This window comes from Saimiri boliviensis, chromosome 14, assembly GCF_048565385.1.
Source record: "Saimiri boliviensis isolate mSaiBol1 chromosome 14, mSaiBol1.pri, whole genome shotgun sequence".
NCBI classification, from domain to species: domain Eukaryota; kingdom Metazoa; phylum Chordata; class Mammalia; order Primates; family Cebidae; genus Saimiri; species Saimiri boliviensis.
The window spans coordinates 32,578,953-32,597,487 of record NC_133462.1 but is presented as its reverse complement, the minus strand read 5'-3'; the positions used below and the strand labels follow the sequence as shown (position 1 = coordinate 32,597,487).

Here is an 18,535-nt window from a genome sequence, read left to right as displayed (position 1 = left end):
CATCACATTGCCTGAAGATTAGGAAATGCCTTTGGGGCCAAAATAAATCTTACAAACCGTGTGGTTTTGAGCTGGATAAACTGGACTTTAGGGCGTCTGTAGTTTCCAGAGGAGTCGTTTCCACATACCTTCCTTTTCCCCCCAGTAGATGATACTCACTGGTTATGACTGCTGAGTTGTAAGAAGTTAAGAGTCCCAAAGTCTCATAGAGGGTAAAACATTATTTGTTTATTTGGACCAACCCCAACCAGTTGCAGGATTTGGGCGAAAAGGTCTCTAAATCTTTCCTTCTTCCAACAAATATTTATTTATTTATTTATTTATTTATTTGGGTCTTGCTCTGTTACCCAGGCTGGAGTGAAGTGGCACAATCACAGCTCACTGCAAGCTCAAACTGCTGGGCTCCAGCGATCCTCCCACCTCAGTCCTCTGAATTGCTAGGACTACAGGTGCACGCCACCACACCTGGCTAATTTTCTTTTATTATTATTATTATTATTATTTGTATTTGAAAAACAGATTGCAGGCTGGCTGGGGCCCTCAGCTGTAATTTGCTCATCCCTGAGTTAGAATTTGCATAGTTCTCTCTCTCTCTCTCTCCCCTTTTTTTTTCTTTGAGATAGAGTCTCACTCTGTTGCCCAGGCTGGAGTGCAGTGGCATGATCTCAGCTCACTGCAATCTCTGCCCCCACCCCAGGTTCAAGTGATTCTCCTGCCTCAGCCTCCTGAGTAGCTGGGACTACAGGCACCTGCCATGTCCCTGGCTATTTTTTGGTGTTTTTAGTAGAGATGGAGTTTCCTCATGTTGGCCAGGCTGGCCTCAAACTCCTGACCTCAGGGGATCTACCCGCCTTGGCCTCCCAAAGTGAGCCACCACACCCCATCTAGAATGCCCTTTCTTGCCACTCTACTCCTGGCCATGCCCTTCAAGTGGCATTCTTTTTCATATCTTTCCTTGGTAAGCTCTTGTGAAAGGAAAATAAAGTCTCAGGACCCCAATTCACTATTCCAAAAGGAAAATAAGCTGAAAGCAGATCATGCAAGAAACTACCATTCCTTTTGTTCCTAAGCAGATAGCTACAGATAAAAGGCCAGATATCTTCACAGCTTGCTACTGCATATTGATTTTATCCTATGTAAAGTGCCGATTTACTGAGCACGAGATGAATACATCATTGATTATTCCCCCACCTGCTCCTTTTTCTCTTGCAACATGAGGGTTCAGTAATGTGACCAAACTCTCCCTCTTTCTCTCCCCCACTAGTCTGCTCATCCCCTTTAAATAGTGAAGCCCTCAAAATTATCTTTGGAGAAATAAGCACATGACAGTATTCCTTTCTACCAGGCATGTTCTTAACCCTAGTAAAATAAGCTTCTAAATTGATTGAGACCTCGTCTCAGCTTCTCAGGCACTTTTTGGTTTAAACACTGCCGTGTCCCCTTCCCTGCCTCTAAGACAGAGTTAGCTTCTCTTATTTCTCTGTTCATACCATACTTCATCAAATCTGAAGCATTATTAATTTTAAGGTATACCATTTGCTGGGTGCGGTGGTTCACACGTATCCCAGTACTTTGGGAGGTTGAGGTGGGCGAATCACTTGAGGCCAGGAGTTCAAGACCAGCCTGGCCAACACGGTGAAATTCTGTCTCCACTAAAAACAAAAAATTAGCCAGGCATGGTGGTACATGCCTGTAATTCCAGCTACTTGGGAGGCTGAGGCAGGAGGATCACTCGAACCTGGGAGGTGGAGGTTGCAGTGAGCTAAGATCATGCCACTACACTCCAGCCTGGGTGACAGAGCAAGACTCTGTCTCAAAAAAGAAAAAGAAAAAAAAAAAAGAAATTAAGGTGCACCATTATTTTATATACCACTAAACCTAACCATTAAACTATGACCCAATGCTTTCTTATTCCTTAGAAATTTTTATTTTATTCTTGAATGAGCTATAGATTTATTTCAAAATGAATTTTTGTCATGCATGACTCTGTTGCATGCATACAAAGGAAACTAGCAGTGGGAACTAAATTGGTTAAGATATTCTTGAAGCTTCTTCCCATTCAGAATCTTCTAAATTACTTTTAACACAGTCATTGATGCCCATGTTTCAATGTCTATGTTTCTCTACGTCAGTAGTTTTCAAGACGTGGTCCCAAGATGAGCTGCATCAATATTGTCTGGGAACTTGTTAGAAATGCAGATTCTTGGACCATATCCAGACCTGCTGAATTAGGAACGTTGAGCTAGAGCCCAGCGAGTGTTTTTAACAGACCTTCCAGTGATTCTGATACATGCTTAAGTTTGAGAACCCAGCTTGGCATGGTATCGTTCTCTGGACCATCAGGAGTTCTGTGATTTAACGTTTATTCAAAGAACCCATGAGAGAACCAGAGGCCATTGCTAGTTCTCTGCCATCCTCACATTCCTTAGTGGAGCACCTGAGTATAAATCAAATGTCTTTCAACTGTGATGACAAAATGATATTGTAATTCCTTTTCGTAACCAAGTTATTGCGGTTTAGTATTCCAGGGCCTTTCTTGCTGGAAATCTAAAAGTCTTCTCAGTTATATCAGAGTTTCTCATAGGTTAACCTCCCAGATGCCCCTGAATAGCTCTTTCCATCCTTCCATGCATCCATGCATCCATCCATCCATTCATCCATCCATGCACCCATGCATCCATTCATCCATGCATCCATGCATATATGCATGCATCCATCCATGCATCCATGCATCCATCATCCATCCATCCATCCATCCATGCATCTATCCATCCATCTATCCATCCATGCATCCATCCATCTATCCATCCATGCATCCATCCATCTATCCATCCATGCATCCATCCATCTGCTCACCCAGCCACCTACCTTTCATCCATCCACTCACCCACCTATCCTTCTTTTCATCCACCAGCCCATTTATGCATGCATCCATCCACTTAGTCACACACTCAACTTTTCATCTTGGGTGATAGAGGTTGGGATGCTCATGATTTTGGTGATGTTAGAGGTTGAGATGCAAATAATTTTTGGTGGGGGATAGATGCAAATGATTTTTGCTGGGATGCACATGTTTTTTTAGGGATAGGGATAGAGGTTGGAATGCACATGATTTTTGGGGAGATAGAGGTTGGGATGCTCATAATATTTGGGGGGATAGAGGCTAAGATGCAAATGACTTTTTGGGGATAGCGGTTGGAATGCACATTTTTTGGGGGAGTTAGTTAGAGCTTGGGATGCTCATGTTTCAGAGGATAGAGGTTGGGATGCACATGATTTTTAGGTGGATAGAGCCTGAGATGCACGTGATTTTTAGGGGGGATAGAGGTTGGGATGCACATGATTTTTAGGAGGATAGAGCCTGAGATGCACATGATTTTTAGGGGGGATGGAGGTTGGGGTGCACATGATTTTTAGAGGGGATAGAGGTTGGGATGCACATGATTTTTAGGAGGATAGAGCCTGAGATGCACATGATTTTTAGGGGGGATGGAGGTTGGGGTGCACATGATTTTTTGGGGGTAGGGTTTGTAATGCACATGATTTGTTGGCAGTAAGAGTTGGGATGCACTTAATTTGTTGGGGGGACGAGGATTAGAATGCACTGAATTTTGGGGAGAGTGCAGGGTTCATCACATCACCACACACATGATTTTGGGGTGGGGTTTACATGCACATGATTTTGCTGGGGGCCAGGGTTTAGAATGCACTTGATTTGTTGGAGGGATAAGGATTAAAATGCATGGGATTTTTTTCTTTTTGGTGCAGGGAGCGGAATTCACATGATCTTTGAGGCATAGAAGTTGGGATGCCTATAACTTTGAGGGTAGGGGTTGTAATGCATGTGGTTTCTTACAGAGGGGGTACTTCTAGAAGATGAGTACTGATAGGACGGAGGAAGGAGCTAAACAAAGAGGCGGTCTCAGCAAGAGTCCAGCCTCAGGCTAATCTCATGGGGAGCTATGGACTATGCACCCTGGAGTTGATCCACCTTGAGGCAGGGCCCTTATGCAAGGTCGCTGTTTCCATCAATCATTGGCTGTGGCTGCCCCAGGGGTGGGTGCAAGCCAAACCTTACAGGTAAATGAATAAATGCAACCATGAAGGGCATCTGGGTGGAGCACCAGGAGCACTGGCTGCATTGCTCAAACCTTTCTCTGGGTCATGCTCACCCCTGCCTCAAATGTTGTCACACAGAGTGTGAACGTCACTTCCTCTTCATTTTAAAGTGTTCAACATAGCAATTCTCATAAGCCATGTTGCATCATCGCAAGATAAATGTGGGGGCGAGCAGCTTCCACATGACTTTTAAAAAAATTTCTGTTATTTTTAATTGAAAGATAAGAATTTTATATATTGATGGGGTACTATGTTAACATGTTGGAATATGTATACATGTGTAATGATTGTACCAAGTGAATTAGCATGTTCATTACTTCACATACTTGTATATTTTGTTGTAGTGAGAACATTTAAATGTTATATATATATGTAGATACAGTCTCACTCTGTTGCCCAGGCTGGAGTGCAGTGACATGATCATAGCTCACTACAGCCTTGAACTCCTGGGATCAAGCAGTCCTGTTGCTCCAGCCTCCTGAATAGCTGGGACCACAGAGGCATGCCACGATGCTGGGCTCATTTATACATATACATAAATGTTTTGTAGAGATGGGGTCTTGCCATGTTGCTAACTCCAGAGCACAAGCCCTCCTTCCACCCTAGTCTCCCAAAGTGGTGGGATTACAGGTGTGAGCCACTGCACCTGAACAAAATCTATTTTTTAAAATAATTTTCAAATTTTTTAGCTATTGGCACCTTGCTGGGCAATAGATCTTGAAAACTCATCTTTCCTATTTAACTGGAACTTCATATTCTTTGGTGCATGTAACGCTTAATTATTATTATTATTATTTCTTGAGAAGGAGTCTCCCTCTGTCACCCAGGCTGGAGTGCAGTGGCATGGTCTCAGCTCACTGTATCCTCTGCCTCACAGGTTCAAGCAGCTCTCCTGCCTCAGCCTCCTGAGTAGCTAGGATTACAGGTACATGCCACCACACCTGGCTAGTTTTTGTATTTTTAGTAGAGAAGGGGGTTTCACCAAGTTGGCCAGGTTGGTCTTGAACTTCTGAACTCAAGTGATTTGCCCACCTTGGCCTCCCAAGGTGCTGGGATTACAGGTGTGAGCCACCTCATCTAGCTGTAATGCTTAATTCTTGACAGCCTCAAAGATGATCATGGAAGCCAGCTTGGTAGTCAGGTTGAATTTATTTAAGTGTTGATGTAGATCCCTATAGAAAGGATGCTGTTGATGGCTCACCCAGGTCCCATTTCCTGGTTTATTCCCTGGAACTATTTCCAAGAGAAATAAAATCAAATTTTATTAATGCCAAGAATGTATTTCTTTGCCTATTGTTCTGTAGGGACTCATCCTCCAGCTATTGTGAATTAGTTGCTTGTTGCTATGACTCACAGCTGTCTGATATGTCAACCTGAAATAATCAAAAGCATAAGATTCCAGGTTTTTTTTTTTTTTTAAGACGGAGTTTCGCTCTTGTTACCCAGGCTGGAGTGCAATGGCGTGATCTCCGCTCATCGCAACCTCCGCCTCCTGGGTTCAGGCAATTCTCCTGCCTCAGCCTCCTGAGTAGCTGGGATTACAGGCATGCGCCACCATGCCCAGCTAATTTTTTGTATTTTTAGTAGAGACGGGGTTTCACCATGTTGACCAGGATGGTCTCGATCTCTTGACCTGGTGATCCACACGCCTCGGCCTCCCAAAGTGCTGGGATTACAGGTGTGAGCCACCATGCCTGGCCAAGATTCCAGTTTTAAAGAGCTCATTCAAGAGAAAACCCAGGAATAACCATTCTGGGATGCACAAACTCTAGAGAAACGGAGTCAATGCTCTGAAGTTAAAAGCTAAGTTCTTGCTTATCTATAGGAAGACAAAGTGATTCTCCTGCCTTCACCTCCCAAAGTACTGGGATTACCACAAGATGGCACTATAAGGTAAAGTTCCTTAATCTTACCACAAGATGGCACTATAAGATAAAGATTAAACCCTCTGAACCAGGCGCGTGAGGTCACCGTGTGGTAAGATTAAAGAACAAGAAATCAAACGTAGCTTCAAATGCTGGGCTTCACCTGAGGGTAAAGGGTGGGAGGAGGGAGAGGATCAGGAAGAATAACTAATGGGCACTAGGCTTAATATCTGGGTGATGAAATACTCTGTACAACAAACCTTTGTGACATGACGGGGGCGTTTTAAGTTCAGAGGTACACATGCAGGTTTGTTATAAATAGGTAAAAAACCTATAAATCCTTTGTTAACCATATATAACAAACCTGTACATGTACCCCTGAACTTAAAATACAAGTTAAAAAAGAAATAAAACGGGGTTAATCTTGTAAATACATGGACTCCTTTCTTATTCTTTCCTTTTTTGAGACAGAGTCTCATCTGTTGCCCAGGCTGGAATGCAGTGGCGTGATCTCGGCTCACCGCAACCTCCACCTCCCAGGTTCAAGGGATTCTCTTGCCTGAGCCTCCCCAGTGGCTGGGACCACAGGCGCCCGCCACCACGCCTGGCTAATTTTTGTATTTTTAGTAGAGATGGGGTTTCACCATATTGACCAGGCTGGTCTGGAACTCCTGGACTCAAGTGATCCTTTGCCCCAGCCTCCCAAAGTGCTGGGATTACAGGTATGAGCCACCGTGCCCAGCTCTACTTCTTTGTAAGAACATTTAGCTTAAAACAGATACATTATACAGCATAAAGCTATTTTCTTTCTTTATATCCTTGTTCTACAAGCTGCTTTCTTTCTTTTTTTTCTTTCTTTCTCTCTTTCTTTCTTTCTTTTTTTGAGTCTGAGTTTCGTCTTGTTGCACAGGCTGCAATCTCTGCCTCCTAGGTTCAAGTTATTCTCCTGCCTCAGCCTCCGGAGTAGCTGGGATTACAGGTGTGTGCCAAGCCCAGCCAATTTTTGTATTATTAGTAGAGACTGGGTTTCACCGTGTTGGCAAAGCTGGCCTTGAATTCCTGACCTCAGGTGATCCACCCACCTTGGCGGATCACTCCCAAAATCCTGGGATTACAGGCGAAAGTCACTTCACCCAGCCTTTTCATATTTTTAAAACCTTTTTAAATGACTGGCAGAAATTTGTTTACACCAGCATTACCATAAACATGAGTAATTCATTGCATTGCAACATTGTGACAGCTGCCACATCACTAGGTGATGGGAAATTTTCAGCTCCATTATAACCTTAAGGGATCACAACTGTGTGTGTGGTTTGTGGTTGACCAAAACGTTGTTATGTGGTGCATGACTGCACATGTGCCTGATATATAAAGAATACCAGCTGGGCACAGTGGCTTAGGCCTGTAATCCCATCACTTTGGGATGCCGAGGCGGGTCGATCACGAGGTCAGGAGATCAAGAACATCCTGGTCAACATGGTAAAACCTTGCCTTTACTAAAAATACAAAAAATTAGCGAGGAATGGTGGCATGTGCCTGTAATCCCAGCTACTCGTGTGGCTGAGGCAGGAGAATCGCTTAAACCAGGGAGTCGGAGGTTGCAGTGAGCTGAGATGGTGCCACTGCACTCCAGCCTGGAGACAGAGCGAGACCCTGTCTCAAAAAAAAAAAAAAAAAAAAAAAAAAAAAAAAAAAAAAGAATACCGGGGAACTAGTGACAGTTGTTGTTTCAGGGAAGGAAAATTTAGGAATAGAGTTTAGAGTGAGCCTCCCATTTGAACTTTTCCTATAGGTATTATGTGTACTACATAATGCATAATTTAAAAAAGTCAGATCTGTGTTTAAACAAATTCATACATCTTATGTTTAGTGAGAAAGGCAAGCTGTAGAAGAAACAAAAATACGTAATCTTATTTTTAGACTAAATAAAGTTGACCCTTGAACAACAAAGGTTTGCACCGTGGCTATCCCCTTACAGGCAGGTTTTTTTCTACCTCTGTCCTTCCTGGGACAGCAAGACCAACTCCTCCCCTTCTTCAGCCTACTCAGGGTGAAGATGACGATGAAGACCTTTATTTACGATCTTTATGATCACTTCCACATAAACAAGAGTAAACACATTTTCTCTTCTTCATGATTTTCTTAATAACACTGTCTTTTCTCTGAGGTTAGTTTATTGTAAGAATATGGCATATAATACATATAGATGCAAAGGAACTTTATGTTATTGGTAAGGCTTCTGGTTAACGGTAGTCTATGAGTAGGTAAGTTTTTGGGGAGTCAAAAGTTAGAAGTGAATTTTCCACTGCACAGGGTGGCACCCCAACCCCTGTTGCCTAAGGGTCAGCCATGTATAAAAATACAAAACCGGCCGGGCGCGGTGGCTCAAGCCTGTAATCCCAGCACTTTGGGAGGCCGAGGCGGGTGGATCACGAGGTCAAGAGATCGAGACCATCCTGGTCAACATGGTGAAACCCCGTCTCTACTAAAAATACAAAAAATTAGCTGGGTATGGTGGCACGTGCCTGTAGTCTCAGCTACTCAGGAGGCTGAGGCAGGAGAATTGCCTTAACCCAGGAGGCGGAGGTTGCAGTGAGCCGAGATCGCGCCATTGCACTCCAGCCTGGGTAACAAGAGTGAAACTCCGTCTCAAAACAAAACAAAACAACAACAACAACAACAACAAAACATTCTTAATATGGGTATATTATTTGTAGGGGATTGAGTTAAGCCCTTGGATAAAGGTGGAAGGGGTTGGAGAGAAAGGAAGGAAAAGGGGTGAGTTAAATATTGAGCATCCCTAAAGAGCCCTGGGGGAGGTGGGATGTCCCCTCTCCACCCTCCAAACCCAAGCTCCGCCCCCATTCCCACCCCAAGCACAGGCCCCGTCCCATCTCTGCCCCTAGGGCGCACACCCTGCCCCTACCACCGCCACCACCCTCCAAACCGAGGCCCTGCGCATTCCCGCCATTGGGGTGCAAGCCCCGCCCATCTGCCCTCTGAGTGGCACCGTCTCAAAAAAAAAAAGACAAAAACAACAAAAAGCAGAGTTTTAAAATTTTTTTATTTTTTTATGTTTCAAAGTTTTACTTCTGCTGTGGGCATCAAGTTTTTTACTGAGGTGACGGTATCTTAAGGAAAGCGATTTCTCAGTTATTTCACAAATACTATTATCAAGGAAAATAATACTACGTATTATTAAAAGCAAGCCACACCCCCACCCCGCCCCAGCACAGGCCCCGCCCCACTTCTGCTCCTGGGACCAAGCCCCACCCCATCCCCGTCCCTCGGACATAGGCTCCGCCCCCAGCACCACCCTCCCTGCCCGGTGGGACCCCACTCCAGAGCCTAACTTCATCCCCCGTGTAAGAATACTAGAATTGCTTCTTGGAGGCTAAAGAAAACGTAGTTCTCCTGCCGCCGCCTAAGGCTCCTCTGGCCAGAACTGCCGGAGTCATAGCTACTTCCGCTCCCAGCGGCCCGGATACCGGAAGCGGAAGTGCGCGCGGTGGTGACCGTCTGCGGCTGAGCTGTGCTGCGCTGCGCGGCGAAGTGGGAGTGTCTGCTGCTGGTCTGCAGGTGTGGCCCGGCCCCTAGGGAGGGCGGGGAGGGCTCTTGCTGGCGCCGGGAGGGGCTGAAGGGCCTAGAACAGCTCTGCGGGTCTGAGGTGCTTCCTCTTTGCAGTCACCCGGGGGCAGCGTGAGGCCCACACCGCCAGGGCCTAGCATCTGGGCGCCCACTCCCCGGTCTCTTGTTGTCAGCTATCCCCCCTCCGGGCAGACAGGGTTGTCGTCCTGTCAAAAGGGAAATCGCAAACAATCCTGATCCCACAGCTCAGGAATGTGGTAGTACCGGCCCCAGCCCTCACCTGTCCTTCCCAAGCTTTAGGGAAAGTGCATGAAGAGGGCCCTACCTTACCTATAGTATGCAAGATAACTGCGAGTTAGTAATTCACGTTTTATATGATGTGATACTTAATATTATGTAGCTTTGCAACTGGAAAGTGACGTCTGGGTCCACATTTGCAAATTGTAGGGCTGAGGGCCCCACAGGGTCGTGGGGCGAGCCTTATGCTGTGCTGAGGCGCAGGATCCGAGAACTAAAGAGACAGGACACAGAAGTACAAGAAAAAGGCACCTGGGCTCAGGGGGCCACACCACCTATAAGCGGAGTCAGGCGAGGCCTGGAATGTCCAGAAGCGTGAGTATTTATTGTGTATAGGTTAGGGGGCAGGGCAGTGAGTGAAATCATCTTTAAGGATAGTGATAGGGTCGTGAGCAATGAAACATGGGGTCCACCCCCATTAGGTCACCTAGGAGGTGAACAGTGCGAAGCAAAGGGCCCGTTCCCATGAAGGCAAGGGCCGTGTGCAGTAAGGGGTCCACTCCCATTAGGTCACCGAGGCTTGAAGGTCAGCCGTGCGCAGTGAAGAGGGTGCAGTATGCAATACTTCTATCTATGGGCAAACTACTTATAAGATTTATAAGATTTAAGTCACATAGCAGTGACTGATCTGTCAAGGTTACCGCCACCTTCTGGCAGCTTCCGATGGGTTCTATGGGAAGATGCTTTTCAAGCAGCACAGTAGCAAGAGCTGATAAAGTGCACAGTCACCAAGGTGGATTGCCGTTCTGAGGGCAGCCTTTCACAAGAACTGGAGCAAGGTCCTACAACTCCTTTATCAGGAGGAGTGGCTCTTGCCCCAAGCCTGCCATACAGCGGGTATCTTTACGATACTGAATGCTGCCACCTGGGCTATGGATTCTTGTCCTAGTATAACTATCCCTTAAATCATGCTCTGCACTGTGTCTGCTCTAGGCATTCCTCCGATTATGAACTAAGATATAATTATAGGTATATATGTAGGGAAATATTCTTTAGGCACTCATACTATCAACTATTATATGATTATATATAGAGGATTATATAAAGGAAGTCCTATTTCTATAAACTAATATATGATTATAAAAGGAAATAGCTGAGTAGTTAACACTATAAAGTGAGATATTCCTCAAACCCTAACTGTGCCAGGGTTCTGCTTAGCTGTCATTCCTCGGTGCCTATATGGGGGGTTACCCACACAAATTGGTTTAATTGATTGGCCAAGTTTACTTAAAAAATTAAATGCGGCCGGGCGCGGTGGCTCAGCCTGTAATCCCAGCACTTTGGGAGGCCGAGGCGGGTGGATCACGAGGTCGAGAGATCGAGACCATCCTGGTCAACATAGTGAAACCCCGTCTCTACTAAAAATACAAAAAACTAGCTGGGCATGGTGGTGCGTGCTTGTAATCCCAGCTACTTAGGAGGCTGAGGCAGGAGAATTGCCTGAGCCCAGGAGGTGGAGGTTGCGGTGAGCCGAGATCGCGCCATTGCACTCCAGCCTGGGTAACGAGAGCGAAACTCCGTCTCAAAAAAAAAAAAAAAAAAAAAAAAATTAAATGCATCCTCCATTAAGGAATGAATTAGATGAAGAGAGGTTTTTTGTTTTTTGTTTTTTTGATACTGACAATTTGAAGTCTTTTAGCTTAATATGTTAGCTTGGCTTTGCATTTCTTCCTTTCCTTAACTTTTTCTTTCTTCTTTTCTTTCTCATAAAAGAGAGAACTTTTGGCTGGGCGTGGTGGCTCACACCTGTAATCCCAGCACTTTGGGAGGCCGAGCTGGGAGGATCATTTGAGGTCAGGAGTTCAAGACCCGCCTGGCCAACATGGTGAAACCCTGTCTCTACGAAAAATACAAGAATTAGCCAGACATAGAGGCAGGTGCATGTAATCCCAGCTACTCGAGAAGCTGAGGCAGGAGAATCGCTTGAACCCTGGAGGCAGAGGTTGCAGTGAGCCAAGATTGCACTACTGCACTCCAGCCTGGGTGACAGAACGAGACTCTGTCTCAAAACAAAACAACAACAGCAACAAAACAAAAAAGAGAGTTAAATTTTTTTTTTGTTTTTTATTTTTTATGTTTGAGACCTTTTAATTTTTGACTTTTACTTCTGCTGTGGGCATCAAGTTTTTCACTGGTGAAAAACTTGATGAGGTGAGGGTATCTGAAGCCATTTCTCAGTTATTTCGCAAATATTATTATCAAGGAAAAGTAAGGCTATTATTCAGATCTTTTCAAATTGGCTCCAGGCCTTCCCCCGAGCATGTGAATCACAGAGCTTCAAAATGTATGGAACTTCAGGGAAAAGACGGTAGAAACTTTGTTAGTACTGGAAATTCAAATTGAGTTGGACATAAGTGAGATGTCTTTTAAAATAATGGGGTAAAAGCTCATGTCTACTGAGAAATGAGGAAAAAATTAACTCCAGAGGAAAATTATGCATCCGATTTCAGTTTAATGAGTGAGGTGTTTGTTTCCAAAAAGAATATATACCCTTGCCTTGCCTTTTTAGAAATAATTAATATTGTTCCTTAAAGATACCTGAAACTTGTGATTATGACTTGTGAAAGACAGGCTTTGAGTTATTCTTACATTTGATTTTTGTGGTGTCATATTCTTTTTTTTTTTTTTTTTTTTTTTGAGACAGAGTTTTGCTTTTGTTGCCCAGGCTGGAGTGCAGTGGTGGGATTTAGGGTCACTGCAACCTCCACTTCCCAGTTTCAAGCGATTCTCCTGCCTCAGCCTCCCGAGTAGCTGGGATTACAGGTGCCTGCCACCACGCCCAGTTTCACCATATTGGCCAGGCTGGTCTTGAACTCCTGACCTCAAGTGATCCACCTGCCTCGGCCTTTCAAAGTGCTGGGATTACAGGTGTGAGCCACCACTTCTGGCCTCCTGGGCCTCATTCTAAGGCCATGGGGAAACCACTGAAGTTTTAAGTAGGTGAGTGACATGATTATGTTTGTGATGTAAACAAAACACCAATCCTGGATTGAGCATGGAGTTTAGGATGGACAAGGATAAATGCAGAGTCAGTATGGGAGGTTGGAGAAGTTCAGGACTTGGATGATGGTAGCTAGGGCTTGATGATTGTGGAACTGGAAAAGTGGGAATGTTTGAGATGCCTGTAGAAGGTAGAATTGAGAGAATTCAATGATTGATGCATTCTCTTTACCACATAAGCAAGGTCCGCAAACTGTGACTAGTGGGCCAAATCTGGTCTGATGCTGGCTTATATGAATAATGTTTTATTGGAACACATTTGTTCATGTGGCTATTTTTGCCCTATGACCATATGGCCCACAAATCCTAAGACATTTATTACTTAGTCCTTTGCAGAAAAAGTTTACCAACCCCTAATATGTAAAGTACTTAGTATTCATTACGCACTGTGCTAGTGACTGGATGTGGAGTTCTGAAAAAAGTGGATACAGGTCTATACTTGAAAAGTTTTTATCAGGCTGGGCATGGTGGCTCAGGAGTGTAATCCCAGCACTTTGGGAGGCCTAGGCAGGTAGGTCACCTGAAGTCAGGAGTTTGAGACCAACCTGGCCAAAATGGTGAAACCCTATCTCTACTAAAAATACGAACATTAGCTGGGCATGGTGACGCATGCCTGTAATCCCAGCTACTCGGAAGGCTGGGGCAGGAGAATCAATCGCCTGAACCCAGGAGGCGGAGGTTGCGGTGAGCCAAGATCTCGCAATTGCACTCCAGCCTGGGTAACAAGAGCGAAACTCTGTCTAAAAAAAAAAAAAAAGAAAAAGGAAATATCAAACGATATCTTCATACGGGCAGTAGAGAAAAAGTAGAGGATCTTAGAGGTACTTTGAGGGGAGCTAGGAGGAAAAATGATCCTTTGATGACATAGGAAGTGCTGGCAGAAGTCACCAGAGGCTGTTGTTTCAAAGGTGGCTCAGGGCCCAACATATTGCTTATGGAGATACATGTCCTGTAAGGGTTTTTAGTGTGGCCACTCTGCTGGAGATCCCCCAAAATGCTCTGCTTTCGTCCTTACGCTTTCTTGACCTCAATATCTCTTCTGTTGCAGGGAGGACACCTACTGAGACCTCAAACCCTGGCTCCAGTGCCATGGTGAGGAAGCTGGGGGACTCTGATGGCTGAAGGGATGGATAAGTAGGATAACTGTGTCTTCTGGGCCCTGTCTCCTCTCTTCACACTTCCCTCCCCAACTGAGGAAGAAAGTGGGGGTGGAGTGAGGTGTATCCTCATCCCTGCCCTAGGGAACTTAGGGATGTCCTTCTGTGTGTGACCTCTAGAGGGAAACTGGCATGGAAGAAGAGTCCCACAGCAGACCCCGGGGCTCTGAGCGCAGCTCTCCAGAGCCAGCCTTGCCATCCGTGGTGAGACCTGTTGAAAACACATGTGGCCATGTAAATATAGATTAACCTTGAATTAATTAAGATTCAACATGTTTAGCCAGGCATGGTTATGTGTGCCTGGAATTGCAGCTACTTGGGAGGCTGACGTGGGATGATAGCTTGAGCCCAGGAGATTGAGGCTGCATCGAGCTAGGATCGTGACCTTGTACTGCAGCCTGGGCTGCAGAGTAAATCCTGTCTCAAAAAAATAAAATAAAATAAAATAAAAAATTAAAGTGCTCAGTTTCTCAGTCTCCCAGCCACATTGTTCAACAGCCACATGTGCTGGTAACCCCTTTCTGGAAAGCGCAGGCATGGAACATTCCCATCATCACAGAGTGCTGTCTGTTGGACAGTGCTGCTCTAAGGAATTCTGTAATTAAAAGGCCATAAAGATTGTGGTGGCTCATGCCTGTAATCCCAGCACTTTGGGAAGCCAAGGAGGGCAGATCACTTGAGGCCAGGAGTTCAAGACCAGCCTGGCCAACAGGGTGAAACCCTGTCTCTACTAAAAATACAAAAAATTAGCTGGGTGTGGTGGTGGGCGCCTGTAATCCCAGCTACCAGGGAGGCTGAGTCAGGAGAATTGCTTGAACCCAGGAAGTGAAGGTTGCAGTGAGCCGAGATCACAGCACTGCACTCCAGCCTGGGTGACAGAGCAAGACTCCATCTTAAAAAAAAAAGTTAATCAGATGCAGTGATGCAATGGAAGTCCTATTTTCACAGGTATAAAAGATTAGTAAGGACGTAAGTCTTGGGGGATCCAGGGACTTCACAGAAATTAAGTGGTCAAGCCCAACTTTGTGATGTTGTGCCAATTTGTGATAAGGAGTTTAGGAAAAACTCTCTAAGCCAGGAAGGACAGGCCCTGCCATCACAGGTCAGTGGAGTTACAAAGAGAGCCAAAACGTACGCTTTAGGATTTGTCCAAGTGTTAAAAGAACATAAACATTTCAGCTTGGTGGCCCATGTGATCTGTGTTACAACTACTCAGTTCTGCCATTGTGGTCCATTGTGGCCTAAAAACAGCCACAGCCGTAGGTGCATTGTAAATAAATGGACACGGCTATAACCAAGAAAACATTATTTACAAAAAGAGGTAGTGGGCTGGATTTTCCGTGCCTGCCGTGTCTGAACAACCTCTCTTCCCCAGTGATAACCAGTCGTTCTGCTCAGTGGTGGGGGCAGTCTTTGCCGAGCCGGAATGTGTGTGCTGTTTTAGGAACCAGTCACCTTCGAGGATGTGGCCGTGGAGTTCGTCCAGGAGTGGGCGTTGCTGGACAGTGCGCGGAGGAACCTGTGCAGATACGGGATGCTGGACAGGTGCAGGAGCCTGGCCTCCAGGGGTAAGGCTGGCGTCCCGTGGCTCCTTTCCGTACGCAGGCACGACGTGCTTCTTTATCGCCTGCCATGTGAACAAGACGGACATGGCTTAGCCTTTGTCACAGGATGACAAAGCTTCATCCATTGCACTCACTTCTTTTTCTCCCTCTACTCCAAGGAGCTGAGGCTCTCTTACCTCGGAAGCCTGGGGCCGAGTTCAAGGAGACCCAAACAGGGCCTTTCTCAGCCCCTTGGAGCAGAGGGGAGGGTGTTTGTGGGTTGGGTCCCGAGTTTGTTAGCTGTTGGGCAAGATCCCTCTGCTCCCCATCACACTTGCTCAGCCCAGGGAATCTAAAGCCCACGTTGAAGCTGAAGGAGAGTTGGAGTTGAACAACAAGAGTTTGTTTTCCCCTGTAAGTTCTCCCTCCCTCAGCACCTGTGTCTTTCTTTATGTGCAGAAACTCCACTCTTGTCACCTAGGCTGGAGTGCAATGGCGCAATCTCGGCTCACTGCAACCTCTGGCTCCTGGGTTTAAGTGATTCTCCTGCCTCAGCCTCCCGAGTAGCTGTGATTACAGGCATATGCCAGCACACCCGGCTAATTTTGTATTTTTAGTAGAGACGGGGTTACTCCATGTTGGTCAGGCTGGTCTCAAACTCCTGACCTCAGGTGATCCATCTGCCTTGGCCTCTCAAAGTGCTGGGATTATAGGTGTGAGCCACTGCACCTGGACTTGGAGCGAGGTTTCTCAAGTTCCTTTAGCTTCTCTTCTGTTTTCACTTTCTAGCTCTCCTCTCCTACTTTCCTTTGGTCTCAGAAAAAGATTTGTTGTAGTTCCTCTTAAAAAAAAAAATTAGAACGCCGGGCCTAGTGGCTCATGCATGTAATCCCAGCACTTTGAGAGGCCGAGGCTGGCAGATCACCTGTCAGGAGTTTGAGACCAGCCTGGCCAACATGGCAAAATCCTGTCTCTACTAAAAATACAAAAGTTAGCCAGGCATGGTAGGGTGCACCTGTAATCCCAGCTACTTGGGGAGCTGAGGCATGAGAATTGCTTGAACATGGGAGGTGGAGGTTGCAGTGAGCCAAGATCACACCATTGCAGTTCAGCCTAGGGGACAGAGTCAGAATCTGCCTCCAGAAAAAAAAAAAACAAAACAACAACCAAAAAATTAGAGCTGTAAGTCACATACCATGAAATTCACCCCTTTGAAGTGTGCAGTTCAGTGGTTCACAGCCTTGTGTAACCATCACCACTGCCTAATTCCAGAATATTTTAATCACCTCAAATAGAAACCCTGTCCCCAGGAGCAGCTACTCCTCATTCCCCCTCTCCCTCAGCCCCTGGCAGCCTCTCATTTGCTTTCTGTCTTTATGGTTTGTCCTATATAGACATTTGTGTAGTGGAAATCGTATCATAAGTAGCCTTTGGCATAATAGTTTTGTGTTGCAAATAAGTTACAGACTGGGTAATTGATAAACAATGGAAGTTTATTTGACTCCTGGTTCTGGGGGCTGGGAAGTCTAAGGTTGAGGGGCTGCATCTGGTTAGGGCCTTCTTGCCGCGTCATAACATGGTGGAAGACATCATGTTGCAAGGGAGCAAGAGAGGGCCAGACTTGTTTTTACAGCAAGGCCACTCTTGAGATAACTCAGTCCCTTCTGAAATAACCACATGAATCCATTCATGAGGGCGGATCCCACATGACCTCATCACTTTTTTTTTTTTTTGAGACAGAGTCTCACATTGCTGCTAGGCTGGAGTACAATGGTGTGATCTAAGCTCACTGCAGTATCTGCCTCCCAGGTTCAAGCAATTCTCCAGCCTCAGCCTCCTGAGTAGCTGGGACTACAGGTGCACACTACCATGCCCAGCTGATTTTTTTGTATTTTAGTAGAGATGGGGTTTCACCATGTTGGCCAAGATGGTCTCGATCTCCTGGCCTTTTAATCCGTCCACCTCGGCGACCTCATCACCTTTTAAAGGTCCCAGCTCTCAATACTGTTATATGGGGAATTGCTTCCAATCCATGAACTTTGGAGGATGCATTTAAACTATCTGTCTTCTTTCACTTAGCATCATGTTTTCCAGATCCATCCACGTTGCAGCATGAATCAGAACTTCATTCCTTCTTAAGGCTGAATAATATGTATTGGATGGATAAGCTACGTTTTGATTATTCATTCAGTTGATAGACAGTTGGATAGTTTCTACTTTTTAGCTATTATGAATAATGTTGCTGGGAACATTTGTGCACAATATTTCTTTTTGTTTTTTGGAGATAGGGTCTTGTCCTGTCGCCCAGGCTGGAGTGCAGTGGTGCAATCATAGCTTACCGCAGCCTCAGCCTCTTGGGCTCAAGTGATCCTCCCATCTCAGCCTCTTGAGTAGCTGGAACCACAGGTGCATGCCATCATGTCTGGCTCATTTTTAATTATTTTTATAGAGACTGTTCTTCCTGTGTTGCCAGGCTGGTCTTGAACTCCTGGTCTCAGGTGATCCTCCTACCTTGGCCTCCCAGAGTGGTGGGATTACAGGCATGCGCCACTGTACCTGGCCTTGTGTACAAGATTTATGTAGACGTGTTTTTCATTCTTTTAGGTATACACTGAGGAGTGGAATTGCTGAGTCATATGGTAACGCTATGCTTAACTTCTTGAGGAATTATACCACTTTGCAAAACAGGTGCACCATTTTATGTTCCCATCGGTGGCAATGAGGGTTCTGATTCTCTACATTCTCACCCATACTGTCATCCACTTCTTCTTTAAATGTAACTTTTCTCTAAATGTAACCTTTAAGTGTAACCTTTTAAAAATGTAACCTTTCTTTAACTGTAACCTCTTCTTTAAATATAACCTTTCTTTGTATGTTCTTGGTATAGTTCTTTCTTACTCTTTTTTCTAATAACATCTGTTTTCTGAAAATAATATCAGTCCTCATAGAATTCTTAGCTAGGAAA

General features: G+C 45.3%; 1 protein-coding gene and 1 long non-coding RNA gene across 12 annotated transcripts in view; one reads left to right on the top strand and one right to left on the bottom strand.

The window, feature by feature from the left end:
• Positions 1-9,028: 9,028 nt before the first annotated feature.
• On the bottom strand, positions 9,029-9,419 carry LOC141581025 (uncharacterized). Its single transcript, XR_012513431.1, has 2 exons — positions 9,360-9,419; positions 9,029-9,151 (listed from the first exon to the last, which is right to left on the bottom strand). It is a non-coding gene; the product is annotated as an uncharacterized LOC141581025 (long non-coding RNA).
• A 59-nt stretch (positions 9,420-9,478) lies between these two features.
• ZNF333 (zinc finger protein 333) overlaps positions 9,479-18,535 on the top strand; it is a 32,428-nt gene continuing 23,371 nt past the window's right edge. For 2 of the 11 annotated variants that reach the window (XM_074384498.1, XM_074384495.1), the window contains exons 1-3: positions 9,592-10,184; positions 13,918-13,961; positions 15,471-15,594. In XM_074384498.1, the coding sequence (XP_074240599.1) occupies positions 13,959-13,961; positions 15,471-15,594 (127 nt within the window). In that variant the 5' untranslated portion in view covers positions 9,592-10,184; positions 13,918-13,958. The other 9 variants (XM_010352464.3, XM_074384496.1, XM_074384497.1 and 6 more) reach the window with 9 other exon arrangements.